Consider the following 17461-nt stretch of genomic DNA (forward strand, 5'->3'; position numbering starts at 1 on the left):
AGTGCATGTTGCTAACTGGGTAGCTAGCCTGTTGGAGAGCCACCTGCCTGCTGAGTGCTTGTTGCTAACTAGGTAGCTAGCCTGTTGTAGAGCCACCTGCCTGCTGAGTGCTTGTTGCTAACTAGGTAGCTAGCCTGTTGGAGAGTCACCTGCCTGCTGAGTGCTTGTTGCTAACTAGGTAGCTAGCCTGTTGGAGAGCCACCTGCCTGCTGAGTGCTTGTTGCTAACTAGGTAGCTAGCCTGTTGGAGAGCCACCTGCCTGCTGAGTGCTTGTTGCTAACTAGGTAGCTAGCCTGTTGGAGAGCCACCTGCCTGCTGAGTGCTTGTTGCTAACTAGGTAGCTAGCCTGTTGGAGAGCCACCTGCCTGCTGAGTGCTTGTTGCTAACTGGGTAGCTAGCCTGTTGGAGAGCCACCTGCCTGCTGAGTGCTTGTTGCTAACTGGGTAGCTAGCCTGTTGGAGAGCCACCTGCCTGCTGAGTGCTTGTTGCTAACTAGGTAGCTAGCCTGTTGTAGAGCCACCTGCCTGCTGAGTGCTTGTTGCTAACTAGGTAGCTAGCCTGTTGGAGAGTCACCTGCCTGCTGAGTGCTTGTTGCTAACTAGGTAGCTAGCCTGTTGGAGAGCCACCTGCCTGCTGAGTGCTTGTTGCTAACTAGGTAGCTAGCCTGTTGGAGAGCCACCTGCCTGCTGAGTGCTTGTTGCTAACTAGGTAGCTAGCCTGTTGGAGAGCCACCTGCCTGCTGAGTGCTTGTTGCTAACTGGGTAGCTAGCCTGTTGGAGAGCCACCTGCCTGCTGAGTGCTTGTTGCTAACTGGGTAGCTAGCCTGTTGGAGAGCCACCTGCCTGCTGAGTGCTTGTTGCTAACTGGGTAGCTAGCCTGTTGGAGAGCCACCTGCCTGCTGAGTGCTTGTTGCTAACTGGGTAGCTAGCCTGTTGGAGAGCCACCTGCCTGCTGAGTGCTTGTTGCTAACTGGGTAGCTAGCCTGTTGTAGAGCCACCTGCCTGCTGAGTGCTTGTTGCTAACTGGGTAGCTAGCCTGTTGTAGAGCCACCTGCCTGCTGAGTGCTTGTTGCTAACTGGGTAGCTAGCCTGTTGTAGAGCCACCTGCCTGCTGAGTGCTTGTTGCTAACTGGGTAGCTAGCCTGTTGGAGAGCCACCTGCCTGCTGAGTGCTTGTTGCTAACTGGGTAGCTAGCCTGTTGGAGAGCCACCTGCCTGCTGAGTGCTTGTTGCTAACTGGGTAGCTAGCCTGTTGGAGAGCCACCTGCCTGCTGAGTGCTTGTTGCTAACTGGGTAGCTAGCCTGTTGTAGAGCCACCTGCCTCCTGAGTGCTTGTTGCTAACTGGGTAGCTAGCCTGTTGTACTGTAGGTCAACCAAGATCTAGTGGTTTACAAGAAACTGTATAGGACTTTAAGAAGTCAGATGTTTCCAGAGTGGGGTGTTAGGTGGATTCCTTCTCATAACCCTGACACAGCTCCTCCACTTCTCTTTTCTCACACCAAACTTTCATATTTTTATCTTTCACTTTCCTCTTTTTTTCTCTGTAGTTTCTGTAAAGTATTTAGACTTTTGTAAAACCTAAAGAAAGTGCCTCATTAGCAGACTCAAGTCAGGGCCCATATTTGTCAAATGTCTCAGTGTAGGTGTGCTGATCCAGGATCTGTTTATTGTTTTGTCATGTGGACAGGGAGGACTTGATCCCAGGTCAGTATTCCTGAGATGGTGGATCTCTAGATCTGCATTTTCTTTGCATCGAGTCCATTGGGTTTATTTTACTGCAGAAGATTCCCTGCACTGTTAGTCACACAGAACATATTAATTCACAAAACATATCTTTTAAAGTAAGGTATAGACACATTTTGGTATTGATGCTTCTGGAGGAACAGAATATTTGACCATTTGACCATTCATAACCCCATTCATAACCCCAGATGTTGTGCTTGAAACAGGGGTTGTGAAACACTTCTGTGCAGCAGTCTGCAACGTTTAGTTGGACTTGAGATTGACTGTAAACTTTAGTTACACTTCCTGCCTGTTTCCAACCAACCACACATTCTGTTGTTGTCACATGATGTATCTGAACCTATCAGACAGTGGTACATCAGTTCATTATTGTTTGGCCTGTCTTAGTAATTCTCCATCACTTCAATTGTGTTGTTTGTCTTAACAACAATCCAATGTAACATATATGGTGAATGCATTTTCAACTCTCAAAGACCTCGATAAGATTAATTTTCTTCATTTCACATGATATGATCATTTTCTGGCTGATTGTTATGTAATGTGTTAGTGGTTCTGTTATGATTGTTATGTAATGTGTTAGTGGTTCTGTTATGATTGTTATGTAATGTGTTAGTGGTTCTGGGGGACTGAGCAGGGGGTCATTAAAAACCTGCCAGTGGGGTTGAAAGCAAATAACTAGATGAAGACCAGGGATATTGATGATGACACGTAGTGCTGACAAGCCCAGAGAAATGGATGGTGGACCAGCTCACATAGCTTCAATACAACTCCATTAATTAAACATGGGCTACAGCATGATACACTATTGGTCCTTTAGGTTTGAAGCGACATGCACAGCGTTTACCATGAAGGCAGTTCCTGCTAACATAGGGGGAAAATGCCTTTAAAAGGGGCATTGTCAGCTGTAAAGTTCTTCACACTATAACATGCCTTGCATTGAATCCCAGTCTGTAGTCCTTCACACTCATACCCAGATAGTGGTTGAATATGGCAGATTTGGACACTGAAAAATGCCTAAATTGTAATGCTGTGGCTGTACAGTAACATGCTAACATGATGTCATAGATCAGGGTCTCCACTTCACAGTTCTGTGTGCATTTAGACAGACAGCTGTTCTGAAATTGAGCACTGCGCGCCAAAGAAGTTGACCCCATCCCTCTCTCTAATTGGGAAACTTTGAAAATGTTTGGTTGTCTGAGTGAGGGAAATGCTGTAAATTAAAAGCACTCGATTTTAAAATGGACAGTAATTGTGTGATGGCTGGGTTGTTTCCAGTTTGGGGAAAAAAGGTCAGATTGAACAAATTAGAAACCAATGATGTATATAAACCTGGATTGCTGATGCTTTGTATTGGCCAATGAGAGGCTTTGAAGCCACCGGCCTCCATATTGGCCACTCCCCAGTAGGAGCAGTCCTCCATAGGAATGGAATTCAACAGTATTTCAGCTAAATGTTTCAAAGACCAAATGACATGTATTTAGATATTACTTTGTTGTTGTGGGAACAGTAACATTAGTACTAACAAATATATTTTAAGTAATGTTTTTATACAGATGGGTTAGCTGAAAACGTCACTAAAACAATGTGTGTGCTTCCATGGAACAGAAGTCAGACTGTAGTCTTCCTAAAGAGCATGAAGAAAGCACAATACACACTGTTCCTATTGGACGATTGAGTAACTCAGAGATTCTAGAAAACATTTTATTTTTGCGCACTTGTCACTGGAGGAAAAAGACGACATTGTTATATTACAGGGTTTATTCTCATATGTGCCAACTTAGACAAATGTACTTGAGCATGACATGTTGGCCCAGGTGCTATTTAAGAGTGTCTGGCTCAGTGCTCCAGTTGTGTTGAGAGATGTGGAGGGTGTTTAAACACCCTCAGTTGGTGCTCCCTATTTGATAGAAAACATTCCTTTATCAGATCTTCCCTGTTTTCATTTTGCTCCACTTTTTGGTTTGCTTCTTGTCTTTCAAGTTTGGTGTCTTTTCAGTTTGGTGTGGGTTTTTCATTTGTTTTCCTGTTCTTGGGCAAATTTAGTGTTGTGCTCATGATGTGTGTCTTTTAGGTTCCAGTTGTTGCTCAACTCCCAGTGGACTCCCCCATGAGTGTCTTTCAGAACCCCTCCTAAACCCACCTGTTTCTTGTTGATTGTTGTCAGTGACTCTCTGTTAGTTCCCACTTCTGTTTGAGCTACATTATTTGGTTCTTTCTGGAGAACGTAAGGGGTTGTGATTCTGGATGACCAAATTGCTAGCAAGATTGACAAGAAACTTCCATGTGGTGAATTGTAAGTGGCTCGTTTCAGCTCGTTTCATCATTATTGATACTGTTTCTTGTTTTAGGTGTTTTGACTGATTTCACGTTAATATGAGTAATATTTGCTAGCTGTCTCACCAGCAACAGTAATGATGTATTTGAGACAAGGGCTCATTGTTCAAATGTATTTGTTTTCAAACATTGGAGATGAAATATAGTTTACATGCTGTCAACAATCTAAGCCAACCCTGTCAGTTATGCCCCATGGTTGCTCATTGATTTTGTTGTTGTACAATGAACCCATCTGTTATATTTTAATCTTCATTTCATATAATTTTAAAGTATGCATTGTTGTCTAATATGCATACATTAAGATGTCTGATATACTATACTTGTCATTTGAATGTAGACATTAATAAATGCATTTCTGGATCTTCCAAAATCTTTACAATGTAGTAGCACCAAATTGAATGTGCAGAGGCTTCAAAACAGCGCCCCCTGTCAGTTGTCAAGGGGTAATGCATATCTTTGTTAGAAACTAGTCTGAGTAAATGTATAGCAGTATAATAATTGACCACTAGATGGTGGACTTGGGACGTAATCTATGGACATGTGACCAGACCAAGGGCCCGTTCAGCAGGATGCAACGTTTAGGAACTGAAATATAGTATGTAGTAAAAAAAACATGCCTCTCTGACGTGTAGAATAAGAAATTAATTCCGCTTAATTGATATGATTTATAGCTGCAAGTTTGGCTTCTGAATGTGGCCAGAGGCTCTTTCACTTGTCTTCAGCTTGTCTCCTCCCCTACCTCTGCACTGATTGGCTTAACAGGTGAAAACAATATGGTGGAAGGAAGCTTATTAGATTGGCTTAGCTTTCACCTGGTCAGCTCTTTCAGATCAGTGAAGGAGTGGACAGATGTTTAGATGTCTGAGAAAGAGCCCATGTGTATTGGGTTAGTGTTGTGTAGTGTAGTGTTGAATTAGCACAGGCTGTAGCTCCTCTAGGCCAGTCATACATGGTCACACGGAATGGATGTTTATTGGTGGACCCTTAATTGTGGAGGATGGGCTTGTAATGGCTGGTGCAGAATTAGTGGAATGGTATCAAATACATCAAGAGTATTGTTTCTATGGTTTCTGTGTTTGATGCCATTCTATTTGCTCTGTTCCAGACATTATTATGAGCCGTCTTCCTCAGCAGCCTCCGATGATTTATACCCTTTTAGATGAATCTCATGCATTCTGTCAATCACATCCACTCAAAACCCTGTCTCTCTTATAACTGGAGTTAATTCCACCTGTCCTACTGTAGTCAATGATTAGTCCCAGGTAGTTTAGTAACAAAACCATAGACACTGTTTTCGTAACTAATGATCCAACCCTTCATTCTGGTGTTGTCACCGCAAACAGGAAGTTAACATGATATGAGTTCAAATGTAAACAGTAACATTCACTCTCTATCCTAAAGAGACAGAGAGGTGTCTTGTCCTTCTAGATTCCATGTTAAAACCTGTTCCCGAGGGGAACTACACCCCCCCCATTCAGCTGAAAAGGTGGCGCAGGGAATTCAAAAATATTCTTTAGAAATATTTAACTTTCACACATTAACAAGTTCAATACCTCAAATGAAAGATAAACATCTTGTTCATCTACCCATCATGTCCGATTTTTAAAATGTTTTACATTGAAAACACAACATATATTTATGTTAGACCACCACCAAATCAAAGGGAAAACGCAGCCATTTTTTCCAGCCAAAGATAGTCACAAAAGCAGGATTAGAGATCAAATTAACCACTAACCTTTTGAAAATCGTCATCAGATGACACTCATATGACATGTTACACAATACATTTATGTTTTGTTTGATAATATGCATATTTATATCCACAAATCTCGGTTTACATTGACGCCATGTTCAGAACTGCCTCAAATATCCGGAGGAACAATAGAAAGCTACGCCAGATAACAGAAATACTCATCATAAACTTTAACTAAAGATACATGTTCTACATAGAATTAAAGATACACTGGTTCTTAATGCAACCGCTGTGTCAGATTTTTTTTTAACGTTACGGAAAAAGCCTACCATGCAATAATCTGAGACGGCGCTCAGACGTAAAAGTATTTCTCCGCCATGTTGGAGTCAACAGAAATACGAAATTACTTCATAAATATTCCCTCAACTTTGATGATATTTCATCGGAATGTAGTGCAAGGAGTCCTAGTTCCTCAATAAATCATTGTTTTGTTCCATAATGTCCAATACTAGTGTCCAATTAGCTATCACTTTCAGCTCACGTGCCCAAAAACTGACTGCTGGTCCAGGACAACTCGCACAAAAACTTCAAAAAGATATATTCCAGGTCGAATAAACTGGTCAAACTAAGTAGAGAATCAATCTTCAGGATGTTATTATCATATATATCCAATAACGTTCCAACCGGATCATACGTTTTCATCTGCAGCCAAATGGAACGACGGTAGCACCCACAGAGAAATGCGCCACAGGAAAATGGCATTCTGTCGGGACACTGACTATTTCCCCTCCCATTCGGTCAAAGTTCACAGCAAATGCCCCATTGCACTTTCTACTGAATGAGGACATCTAGTGGCAGGCGTAGGAAGTGTTACCAGATCCATATCTTGTTGGGAAAGGAGGAGGCGATGATGTCAAAGTTGACCCACATTCAGAATTTCACTTCCTGTTTGGAAGATTGCCTGCCCTATGAGTTCTGTTTTACTCACAGACATAATTCAAACAGTTTTAGAAACTTCAGAGTGTTTTCTATCCAATAGTAATAATAATATGCATCTATTAGCAATCTAGGACAGAGTAGGATGCAGTTCACTATGGGCACGCAATTCATCCAAAGTGAAAATACTGCCCCCTATCCTCAACAAGTTTTAAGATTAAAGTATAGAACAGATTAGAGAGAAAAAAATGTACTAGACAAGAAATGTCTTTAATCTAGATTAAATTATTTATTGAATAAGCAGGAAGTACACGTTTAAGTACGGAATGATAAAAGCACAAGAAGCAGACATACTGTATAACTAATAAACATATACAGTCATTTTAAATGTATTTAGAAATGTAGAACTTAACAGTAATTGATTGACAGTGGCTATTGAATGATATCTATATTCTACACATCATTGTTTGACATATGAATAAATTATTGTGTGTCAGCTTGTGTAGCAGACATGAGTCGGTCATGATTGGTTGTTCATCGTCACGTGATGTGGTAGTCCCGCCTGCGAGTTGAAAATCAGTGTCAGCTATCGGTCCAAAAGGGAATTTCCTCTTTGTCTAATAAAGGTGTTGTTTTCTCCCGTGGGAGACTCTTGTTCAGGTCCTGTATGTTGTATGTTTCTCTCCTACGTGTAGTTCAGAGTACCATTCTATCAAATCCCATCAGTCTTTCAGACCATCATTAACATACAGTAGAGTTCATTAATCAGCAGTGTAGAGAATGTACCTAAGAGAAGCCTATTTCTCACAGATCCACTGTTGTGAAGAGGAACAATCAAAACTCCACCATACTCCATGGCCTGATGATACGTAATAGTGAAACCCACAGTTATGGTATGTACCAGCATTAGGATGTCTTCTCCCCCAATAGCTGCAGTAAAAAAAACACAGAGTTAGACTGACATGTCTCTCAGAACCTAGAGTATGAACAACACAGAGAATCAGTCCAACTCCTTCCAGTGTTATTATAGCGCAGTAGTATTTTACCTTGGAGTGATCAGTGTTATTATAGCGCAGGAGTCTCTTACCTTGGGGTGGTCAGGGTTATTATAGAGCAGTAGTCTCTTACCTTGGGGTGGTCAGTGTTATTATAGAGCAGTAGTCTCTTACCTTGGGGTGGTCAGTGTTATTATAGAGCAGTAGTCTCTTACCTTGTGGTGGTCAGTGTTATTATAGAGCAGTAGTCTCTTACATTGGGGTGGTCAGTGTTATTATAGAGCAGTAGTCTCTTACCTTGGGGTGGTCAGTGTTATTACAGCAGTAGTCTCTTACATTGGGGTGGTCAGTGTTATTATAGAGCAGTAGTCTCTTACCTTGGGGTGGTCAGTGTTATTATAGAGCAGTAGTCTCTTACCTTGGGGTGGTCAGTGTTATTATAGAGCAGTAGTCTCTTACCTTGGGGTGGTCAGTGTTATTATAGAGCAGTAGTCTCTTACCTTGCTGTGGTCAGTGGGGTGCCGTCCACCCATTTCCAGGTCCCCTCAGTAACAGAATCAGTCAGACCAATCCAGGCAAAAGTGACTGATTCAAACCCATTGATGAATGTCTGTTGTTGAGGAACAGAAAAATCATTGTTACTAACACATGATGGACAAATAAATAAAGTATCTCTGTCTCTCACCTGTTCCTCTTCACTGTTAATGATCACCAGATCTGCTCCTCTCTCCAGACAGTCCTGTCTACTCTCCTCCCAGGATTTCCTCTCAGTAGAGAGGTAGTAACAGCTGCAGCCAAACCTTCTCCATCCTTCAGGACAGGACCCTAGAAGTTTCACATTTACCATATGTGTTACTTGAATGTTATTTAAAATAAAAAGAACATGACTCAGATAAAGCTAATGAACCCTTCCACTGAGCTGATTCTGCCTTTCCCCAGGAAATAAATCAAATGTTCTGGTGATTTCCCACAGCAATCGTTTGTGTGAATTACCTGTTTGCCTACAGCTTTTACACTGAGGAATATAAACGGAGCAATAATTTAAAAAATGTCACGTAGTTACAGTTCATATAAGGAAATCAGTCCATTGAAATACATTTTTTAGGCCCTAATGTATGGATTTCACATGACTGGGAATACAGACACACATCTGTTGGTCACAGATATCTTAAATAAAAGGTAGGGGTGTGGATCAGACAACCACCATTTGTCTCCTTCACATAGAGTTGATCAGGCTGTTGATTGTGGCCTGTGGAATGTTGTCCCACTCCACTTCAATGGCTGTGCAAAGTTGCTGGATATTGGCGGGAACTGGAACACGTTGCTGTACACGTCAATCCAGAGCATCACAAACATGCTCAATGGGTGATATGTCTGGTGACTATTCAGGACATGGAAGAACTGGAACATTTTCAGATTCCAGGAACTGTGTACAGATCCTTGCGGCATACAAATTAGCTTCCCTGAGACGATTTTTGACAGTTTGCACTGAAATTCTTGTTGTGCAAACCCATTTTCATCAGCTGTCCGGGTGGCAGGTGAAGGAGTCAGATGTGGATGTCCTGAGCTGGCGTGGTTACACGTGGTCTGGGGTTGTGAGGCCGGTTGGACGTACTGACAAATTCTCTAAAACGACGTTGGAGGCGGCTTACGGTAGAGAAATGAACTTTCAATTATCTGGCAACAGCTCTGGTCGACATTCTTGTAGTCGCCATGCCAATTGCATGATCCCTTAACTTGAGACATCTGTATTGTGTTGTGGACAAGACTGCACAATTTAGTGTGTCCTTTTATTGTCCCCAGCACAAGTTGCACCTGTGTAATTATGATGCTGTTTAATCAGCTTCTTGATATGCCACACCTGTCAGGTGGAAGGATCATCTTGGCAAAGGAGAAATGCTCACTAACAGAGATTAAAACAAATCTGAGCATTTGATAGATACTGGCTTTTTGTGTGTATTGAACATTTCTGGTATCTTTTATTTCTGCTCATGAAACATGAGACCAACACTTTACATGTTGCGTTTATATTTTTGTTCATTGTATCTGACATTTACATGTTAAACATAACTTTTACAACTATTATTTATTCACACATTGAATAAGTAAGTAGCTTTGCACAAGCCTTGGCTTATGAGAGGTCAGAACAGCTCATATGATCTAGTCTCCTGTTTCTGTAGAGGCAGCTTGATGTACAAGTAACAACTTCCAATGTATCTGACATCTATAGTCTCTTCTAGAATTACTAATTATAAAACTGGGTCAATGTATTACATTACACTTCAGATCCCCACAGTTTCTACACAGATCAGAACATGTCCCTTCAGTGGTGATGCACCTTACATGTGGAACAATTTACAAAAAACTATTAGAATGGATGTTTGCTGCTCCCTGCACAATGAAAAAAATAGATTTCTGATCTTTTAAATGTTAATTGTGATTGTTTTCTTAAGGCATCTTGTCTGTGTAGTTGTGCACGTGTTTTTATTTCGTTGTATTGAAAACAGGGCTCTACTGCAAATTACTTTCCTTACCTGTGATATTACAGTTCAGCCTTTCCCTCTCCTTCTGTAGCTGGTCACGCTCCATAGTTCTATTCTCCACACTCTTCTTCAACTTGTCCATTTCAGTGGTTGTGGTATTGAGATGATTCTGTAACTGGTCTCTCTCTATGGTCCTGTTATTTAGACTATTCTGCAACTGGTCTCTCTCCCGAGTTATTGTGGTGAGAGTATTCCGCAACTGGTCTCTGTCCTTAGTTTTGGTATTAAGACTCTTCTGTAACTGGTCTCTCTCTTTAGTCCTTGAGTTAAGATTATTTTTTAATTGATCCCTTTCAGCAGTCATGACTTTAAGACTATTTTGTTGCTTGTCCCTGTCTTTGGTCCTGGTATTTAGGCTATTCTGTAGCTGGTCTCTCTCTGTGGTCCTGGTATTTAGGCTATTTTGTAGCTGGTCTCTCTCTGTGGTTCTGGTATTTAGGCTATTCTGTAGCTGGTCTCTCTCTGTGGTCCTGGTATTTAGACTACTCTGTAGCTGGTTTCTCTCCTTTGTTTTTGTATTAAGACTATTCTGCAGTTGATCTCTTTCCTGAGTTATTGTGTTGAGAGTATTCTGCAACTGGTCTTTCTCCTTAATTTTGGTTGCGAGCCTATTCTGTAGCTGGTCTCTCTTTTTAGTCAGGGTGTTGTAACTGGTCTGTAGCTTGTCTCTCTCTTCAGTCAGGGTGTTGTAACTGGTCTGTAGCTGGTCTCTCTCTTCAGTCAGGTTGTTGTAACTGCTCTGTAGCTGGTCTCTCTCTTTAGTCAGGGTGTTGTAACCTGTCTGTAGCTGGTCTCTCTCTTCAGTCAGGGTGTTGTAACTGGTCTGTAGCTGGTCTCTCTCTTCAGTCAGGTTGTTGTAACTGCTCTGTAGCTGGTCTCTCTCTTTAGTCAGGGTGTTGTAACCTGTCTGTAGCTGTTGTCCCTCTTTAGTCAAGTTATTATAACTGGTTGGTTGCTGATCTCCTTCTTTAGTCAGAAGGCTGTAACTGGTCTGTTGGTCTCTCTCTGTTGAGTAGTGATGATCAATGACGCCATCTTTAAAATGGAAAATTAAATACATATGTTTAACTATTACACCACTGAAGGTTATACATATTTATGTCAAAACATTCTAAACTTACAGTAGACAAACAGGCCTATGATCCCAGCCAATAGGAGAACACACAGCAGCCCGAGACACACTGCAGCAATTCCAGAGGGTCTCTTCCACCATGGAAAATTAGCTGAATCACAGGGAAATATCATGTAAGATCTTTGAACTCTCTCTGGTAATGTTAAAATACTTATATTATCCAGGATTTGAAGCTACAAAGGCTGTGTGCTTGTACTTGAATTGATACCTGAAAATGTAACACTGGGCTTGTTGGGAGACGTGTCGTCATCAATATCCATGGTCTGCATTGTTGGATTCTCCACCTGTGTTTGTATAGATTGTCTCTTACATTTCTAGAAGTCAAATGCTATATTTTCCTCTGTTACTTCAGCTCTAGTATAGGTTTGTATCTGTGTCTTATGTTTTGTCAAATACTTGAGGACTTGACCTAGCTTACCCAGTCTTGACCTAGCTTACCCAGTCTTGACCTAGCTTACCCAGTCTTGACCTAGCTTACCCAGTCTTGACCTAGCTTACCCAGTCTTGACCTAGCTTACCCAGTCTTGACTTAGCTTAACCGGTATAAAGGAAACAATAGGATAGTCCCAATCTCTACCCAACTAGTGACACGTTGGTCGAGCTCAATCAAGGACACTTCAGTAATTAACATACAGTGCATATGGAAAGTATTCAGACCCCTTGACTTTTTCCACATTTTGTTACGTTACAGCCTTATCATATAATGCTTTTTATAAAAAATTAAATCTACATAAAATACCCCATAATGACAAGTATAAACATGTTTTAGATTTTTATGCAAATGCATTAAAACTAAAAACAGAAATAGAATATTTACATAAGTATTCAGACCAGTATTGCTATGAGACTCGAAATTGAGCTCAGGTGCATCCTGTCTCCATTGCTCATCTTGAGATGTTCTACAACTTGATTGGGAGTCCACCTGTGGTAAATATAATTTTTTTGACATTATTTGTAAAGGCACACACCTGTCTATGTAAGGTCCCACAGTTGACATTGCTTGTCAGAGCAAAAACCAAGCCATGAGGTCAAAGGAATTGTCCGTAGAGCTCCGAGACAGGATTGTGTCGAGGCACAGATCTGGGGAAGGGTACTAAAAAATTAAGGTCCCCAAGAACAGTGGCCTCCATCATTCTAAAACGGAAGTAGTTTGGACCCACAAAGACTCTTCCTAGAGCTGGTCGCCAAGCCAAACTGAGCAATCAGGGGAGAAGGCCCTTGGTCAGGGAGGTGACCAAGAACCCGATGGTCAGTCTGACAGAGCTCCAGTTCCTCTGTGTAGATGGGAGAACATTCCAGAAGGATAACCATCTCTGCAGCACTCCACAAATCAGGCCTTTATGGTAGAGTGTCCAGACAGATGGTAGTAAAAGACACATAACAGCCCGCTTGGAGTTTGCCAAGAGGAACTTTAAGGACTCTCAGACCATGAGAAACAAGATGATCTGGTCTGAAGAAAGCAAGATTTGGCCTGAATGCCAAGTGTCACATTTGAAGGAAACCGGGCACCATCCCTACGGTGAAGCATGGTGGTGGCAGCGTCATACTGTGGGGATTTTTTTCAGCGGCAGGGACTGGGAGATCAGTCAGGATCGAGGAAAAGATGAACGGAGCAAAGTACAGAGCGCTGAGGACGTCAGACTTGGGCGAAGGTTCACCTTCCAACAGGACAATGACCCTAAGCACACAGCCAAGACAATTTAGGAGTGGCTTTGGGACAAGTCTCTGAATGTCCTTGAGTGGCCCAGCCAGAGCACAGCGTTGAACATCTCTGGCGAGACCTGAAAATAGCTGTGCAGCGACTCTCCCATCCAACCTGACAGAGCTTGAGAGGATCTGCAGAGGAGAATGGGAGAAACTCCCCAAATACAGGTGTGCCAAGCTTGTAGCGTCATACCCAATAAGACTTACGGCTGTAATCGCTGCCATAGGTGCTTCAACAAAGTACTGAGTAAAATACTTATGTAAATTTAATATTTCAGTTTTATTTTTTCATTATGGGGTTTTGTGTGTAGATTGATGAGAGGAATTGAAGAAAAAAAATACATTTCAGAATAAGGCTGTAACGTAACAAAATGTGGAAAAGGTCAAGGGGTCTGAATATTTTCCGAATGTATTGTAGATATCTACTTTGTCCTGTTTACTGTTCACCTGCTTAGTCTCCCAGAGACACTAACATATTACATAAGAATCAGACAATAAACACACCTCATAAAATGATCATATCTGGTGAAATAGAGAAATACAGTCTTACCACAGAGTCTTTGAGAGTTGAAAACGGATGCATACAAATCTGTTAAATGAATGAGCATCAAAGTAAGATTGGAATAACGTGTCCACGTTGTTTATAGTCTGAGAGACCACACCTTTTGTGTCAACGTCAGCATATCCTTTAAATTTGGTAAAACAATTATGAACTAATATACCACTGGATGTTAGGTTCAGATAAAAGGCAACGTGGTTGACAGGAAGTGAGTCAAACTGAAAGTTCAAGTTACAGAATGCTGCATATAAGTGTTTCATTTCCCCTCTCTCTCAAGCACATGAGCTATAGGGGTCAAAGGTAAACTTTAGGTTAAAAGTAATGGTTGTATGTTCAGTTACTCCAAAATTCTAAAGCTTAGAACATTTGGAAGGCTGAATGTGTCTATCTTATTTAAATCCCTGTCAACTGCCATTTTATAACAATGTTCAGTGTTCAAACTGGGTTCTGAACGTTCTAATCCTGTTTCTGTCCTGACCTACTTGCAGAATCCATAGCAGACCTATTGTAACTACTGGTTGAACCCTGTTCAGGAGGAGGCTGCTAGAATGGTTTAAGCCAACAACAGATTCACCAAACTGTCCGTGACAGGACTAGCTCGTAACATATGAATCACTCTGGAGGCAACATTAGTTATCCCCCCACCCCCTTCTCTTTAATGCATTTGGCATCCTGCAGTCAGCTGGCCTATTATAGAGTACCTAGCAGGCCTATAGTAGGATCCCTAGCAGGAGTATTATAGAGTACCTAGCAGGCCTATAGTAGGATCCCTAGCAGGCCTATTATAGAGTACCTAGCAGGCCTATAGTAGGATCCCTAGCAGGCCTATTATAGAGTACCTAGCAGGCCTATAGTAGGATCCCTAGCAGGCCTATTATAGAGTACCTAGCAGGCCTATAGTAGGATCCCTAGCAGGCCTATTATAGAGTACCTAGCAGGCCTATAGTAGGATCCCTAGCAGGCCTATTATAGAGTACCTAGCAGGCCTATAGTAGGATCCCTAGCTGGTCTATTATAGGATACCTAGATGGTCTGTTGTAGGATACCTAGCTGGTCTATTGTAGGATTCCTAGCTGGTCTATTGTAGGATCCCTAGCTGGTCTATTGTAGGATCCCTAGCAGACCTATTGTAGGATCCCTAGCAGACCTATTGTAGGATCCCTAGCTGGTCTATTGTAGGATACCTAGCTGGTCTATTGTAGGATCCCTAGCTGGTCTATTGTAGGATCCCTAGCTGGTCTATTGTAGGATCCCTAGCTGGTCTATTGTAGGATCCCTAGCAGACCTATTGTAGGATCCCTAGCTGGTCTATTGTAGGATACCTAGCTGGTCTATTGTAGGATCCCTAGCAGACCTATTGTAGGATCCCTAGCAGACCTATTGTAGGATCCCTAGCTGGTCTATTGTAGGATACCTAGCTGGTCTATTGTAGGATCCCTAGCAGACCTATTGTAGGATCCCTAGCAGACCTATTGTAGGATCCTTAGCTGGTCTATTGTAGGATCCCTAGCTGGTCTATTGTAGGATCCCTAGCTGGTCTATTGTAGGATCCCTAGCTGGTCTATTGTAGGATCCCTAGCAGACCTATTGTAGGATCCCTAGCTGGTCTGTTGTAGGATCCCTAGCTGGTCTATAGTAGGTTCTGGCCTTTCTAGGGAGTTTTTACTAGTCACCGTGCTTCTACACCTGCATTGGTTGCTGTTTGAGGTTTAAGGCTGGGTTTCTGTACAGCACTTTGTGACATCAGCTGATGTAAGAAGAGCTTTATAAATACATTTGATTGATAACACAATAGTCGTGATAGAGCATGATTAAGACAGGCCAAACAATAATGAACTGATGTACCACTGTCTGATAGGTTCAGATACATCATGTGACAACAACAGAATGTGTGGTTGGTTGGAAACAGGAAGGATATGTAACTAAAGTTCAGTCAAGCTCAAGTCCAACTGAAAGTTAAATTTGCAGGCTGCTGGGTTTCGCAACCCCCTCTCTCAAGCACAAATCCTGGGGTTATGAATGGTTGAAAATTCTGCTACTCCAAAATTCCCTAACGTTAGAAAACTTGAAAGACTCAATACCAAAATGTGTCTATACCGTACTTTCAAATAAATATTTTGTGAAATAATGTGGTCTGTGTGAATGACAGTGCAGGTAATCTTCTTCAGTGAAATCAACCCGAACCTTAACTCAATGCAAGAGCAAATCTAGAGATCAGGGCCCTTATTTATCAAGCATGTCAGAAATACTGATCTGGGATCAAGTCATCCCTGCCAACATGACCTTATTCATAATGATCAAAAAGGATAAACAGATCCTAGATCAGCACTCCTAAACTGAAACATTTGATAAATATGGGCCCTCACTTGAGTCTGCTGATGCAGCACTTTCTTTAGGTTTTACAAGTCTAAATATTCTACAGAAACTACAGAGACCATGTGACTTCTTAAAGTCCTCTACAGTTTCTTGTAAACCACATGATCTTGGTTGACCTACAGTAGGCGCTACAACAGGCTAGCTACCCAGTTAGCAACAAGCACTCAGCAGGCAGGTGCCTCTACAACAGGCTAGCTACCCAGTTAGCAACAAGCAGTCAGCAGGCAGGTGCCTCTACAACAGGCTAGCTACCCAGATAGCAACAAACACTCAGCAGGCAGGTGCCTCTACAACAGGCTAGCTACCCAGTTAGCAACAAGCACTCAGCAGGCAGGTGCCTCTACAACAGGCTAGCTACCCAGATAGCAACAAGCAGTCAGCAGGCAGGTGGCTCTACAACAGGCTAGCTACCCAGTTAGCAACAAGCACTCAGCAGGCAGGTGCCTCTACAACAGGCTAGCTACCCAGTTAGCAACAAGCACTCAGCAGGCAGGTGCCTCTACAACAGGCTAGCTACCCAGATAGCAACAAGCAGTCAGCAGGCAGGTGGCTCTACAACAGGCTAGCTACCCAGTTAGCAACAAGCACTCAGCAGGTAGGTGGCGCTACAACAGGCTAGCTACCTAGTTAGCAACAAGCACTCAGCAGGCAGGTGGCGCTACAACAGGCTTGCTACCTCGTTAGCAACAAGCACTCAGCAGGCAGGTGGCTCTACAACAGGCTAGCTACCTAGTTAGCAACAAGCACTCAGCAGGCAGGTGGCACTACAACAGGCTTGCTACCTCGTTAGCAACAAGCACTCAGCAGGCAGGTGGCTCTACAACAGGCTAGCTACCTAGTTAGCAACAAGCACTCAGCAGGCAGGTGGCACTACAACAGGCTAGCTACCTAGTTAGCAACAAGCACTCAGCAGGCAGGGGCCTCTACAACAGGCTAGCTACCTAGTTAGCAACAAGCACTCAGCAGGCAGGTGCCTCTACAACAGGCTAGCTACCCAGTTAGCAACAAGCACTCAGCAGGCAGGTGGCTCTCCAACATGTTTTGGATGGTGAGACAGCAGACTTGCTCACCCTACTGGCACGATGCCCACTTTAAGATGCAAATCCTCCTGCCAGATACAAATCAACCCACCACAGATGCAAATCACTTCATAAGTGCGGAACTCTGCTTACCCGCTGGTGGGTACAGAACCTACTATAGACCTGCTAGTGACCGTACAATAGACCAGCTAGTGATTCTACTATAGACCTGCTAGTGACCCTACAATAGACTCAAATCAAATCAAATCAAATGTATTTATATAGCCCTTCGTACATCAGCTGATATCTCAAAGTGCTGTACAGAAACCCAGCCTAAATCCCCAAACAGAAAGCAATGCAGGTGTAGAAGCACGGTGGCTAGGAAAAACTCCCTAGAAAGGCCAAAACCTAGGAAGAAACCTAGAGAG

The 17461-nt window shown here is 42.5% G+C and overlaps 2 protein-coding genes and 1 long non-coding RNA gene across 4 annotated transcripts in view; 2 read left to right on the forward strand and 1 right to left on the reverse strand.

Moving 5' to 3' along the window:
• The first annotated feature begins 3874 nt into the window (after positions 1 to 3874).
• LOC127929172 (neuronal acetylcholine receptor subunit beta-2-like) overlaps positions 3875 to 17461 on the forward strand; it is a 58269-nt gene continuing 44682 nt past the window's right edge. Inside the window, exon 1 of the mRNA XM_052517009.1 lies at positions 3875 to 4035. Coding sequence (XP_052372969.1) covers positions 3987 to 4035 — 49 coding nt within the window. The 5' untranslated portion in view covers positions 3875 to 3986. The remainder of the gene's footprint in view (positions 4036 to 17461) is intronic.
• LOC118381618 (C-type lectin domain family 4 member M-like) lies at positions 6971 to 13795 on the reverse strand. Of its 2 annotated transcripts, XM_052517008.1 has the most exons (8): positions 13630 to 13795; positions 11584 to 11659; positions 11365 to 11466; positions 11063 to 11278; positions 10235 to 11020; positions 8386 to 8525; positions 8201 to 8310; positions 6971 to 7635 (listed from the first exon to the last, which is right to left on the reverse strand). In XM_052517008.1, exons 1-8 carry the CDS (start codon positions 13660 to 13662, stop codon positions 7503 to 7505), a joined length of 1596 nt encoding a protein of 531 aa, XP_052372968.1. In that variant the 5' UTR covers positions 13663 to 13795; the 3' UTR covers positions 6971 to 7502. The 2 variants fall into 2 exon arrangements, with proteins under 2 accessions (XP_052372968.1, XP_052372967.1); XM_052517007.1 differs by having other exon boundaries at positions 10235 to 11278.
• LOC127929178 (uncharacterized) overlaps positions 14690 to 17461 on the forward strand; it is a 5666-nt gene continuing 2894 nt past the window's right edge. The window contains exon 1 of the long non-coding RNA XR_008133691.1: positions 14690 to 17461. This exon is cut by the window's right edge and continues 1580 nt beyond it. This is a non-coding gene — a long non-coding RNA (uncharacterized LOC127929178).

The sequence above is a fragment of the Oncorhynchus keta genome, unplaced genomic scaffold (genome assembly GCF_023373465.1).
Source record: "Oncorhynchus keta strain PuntledgeMale-10-30-2019 unplaced genomic scaffold, Oket_V2 Un_scaffold_5451_pilon_pilon, whole genome shotgun sequence".
Taxonomy (NCBI): Eukaryota; Metazoa; Chordata; class Actinopteri; order Salmoniformes; family Salmonidae; genus Oncorhynchus; species Oncorhynchus keta.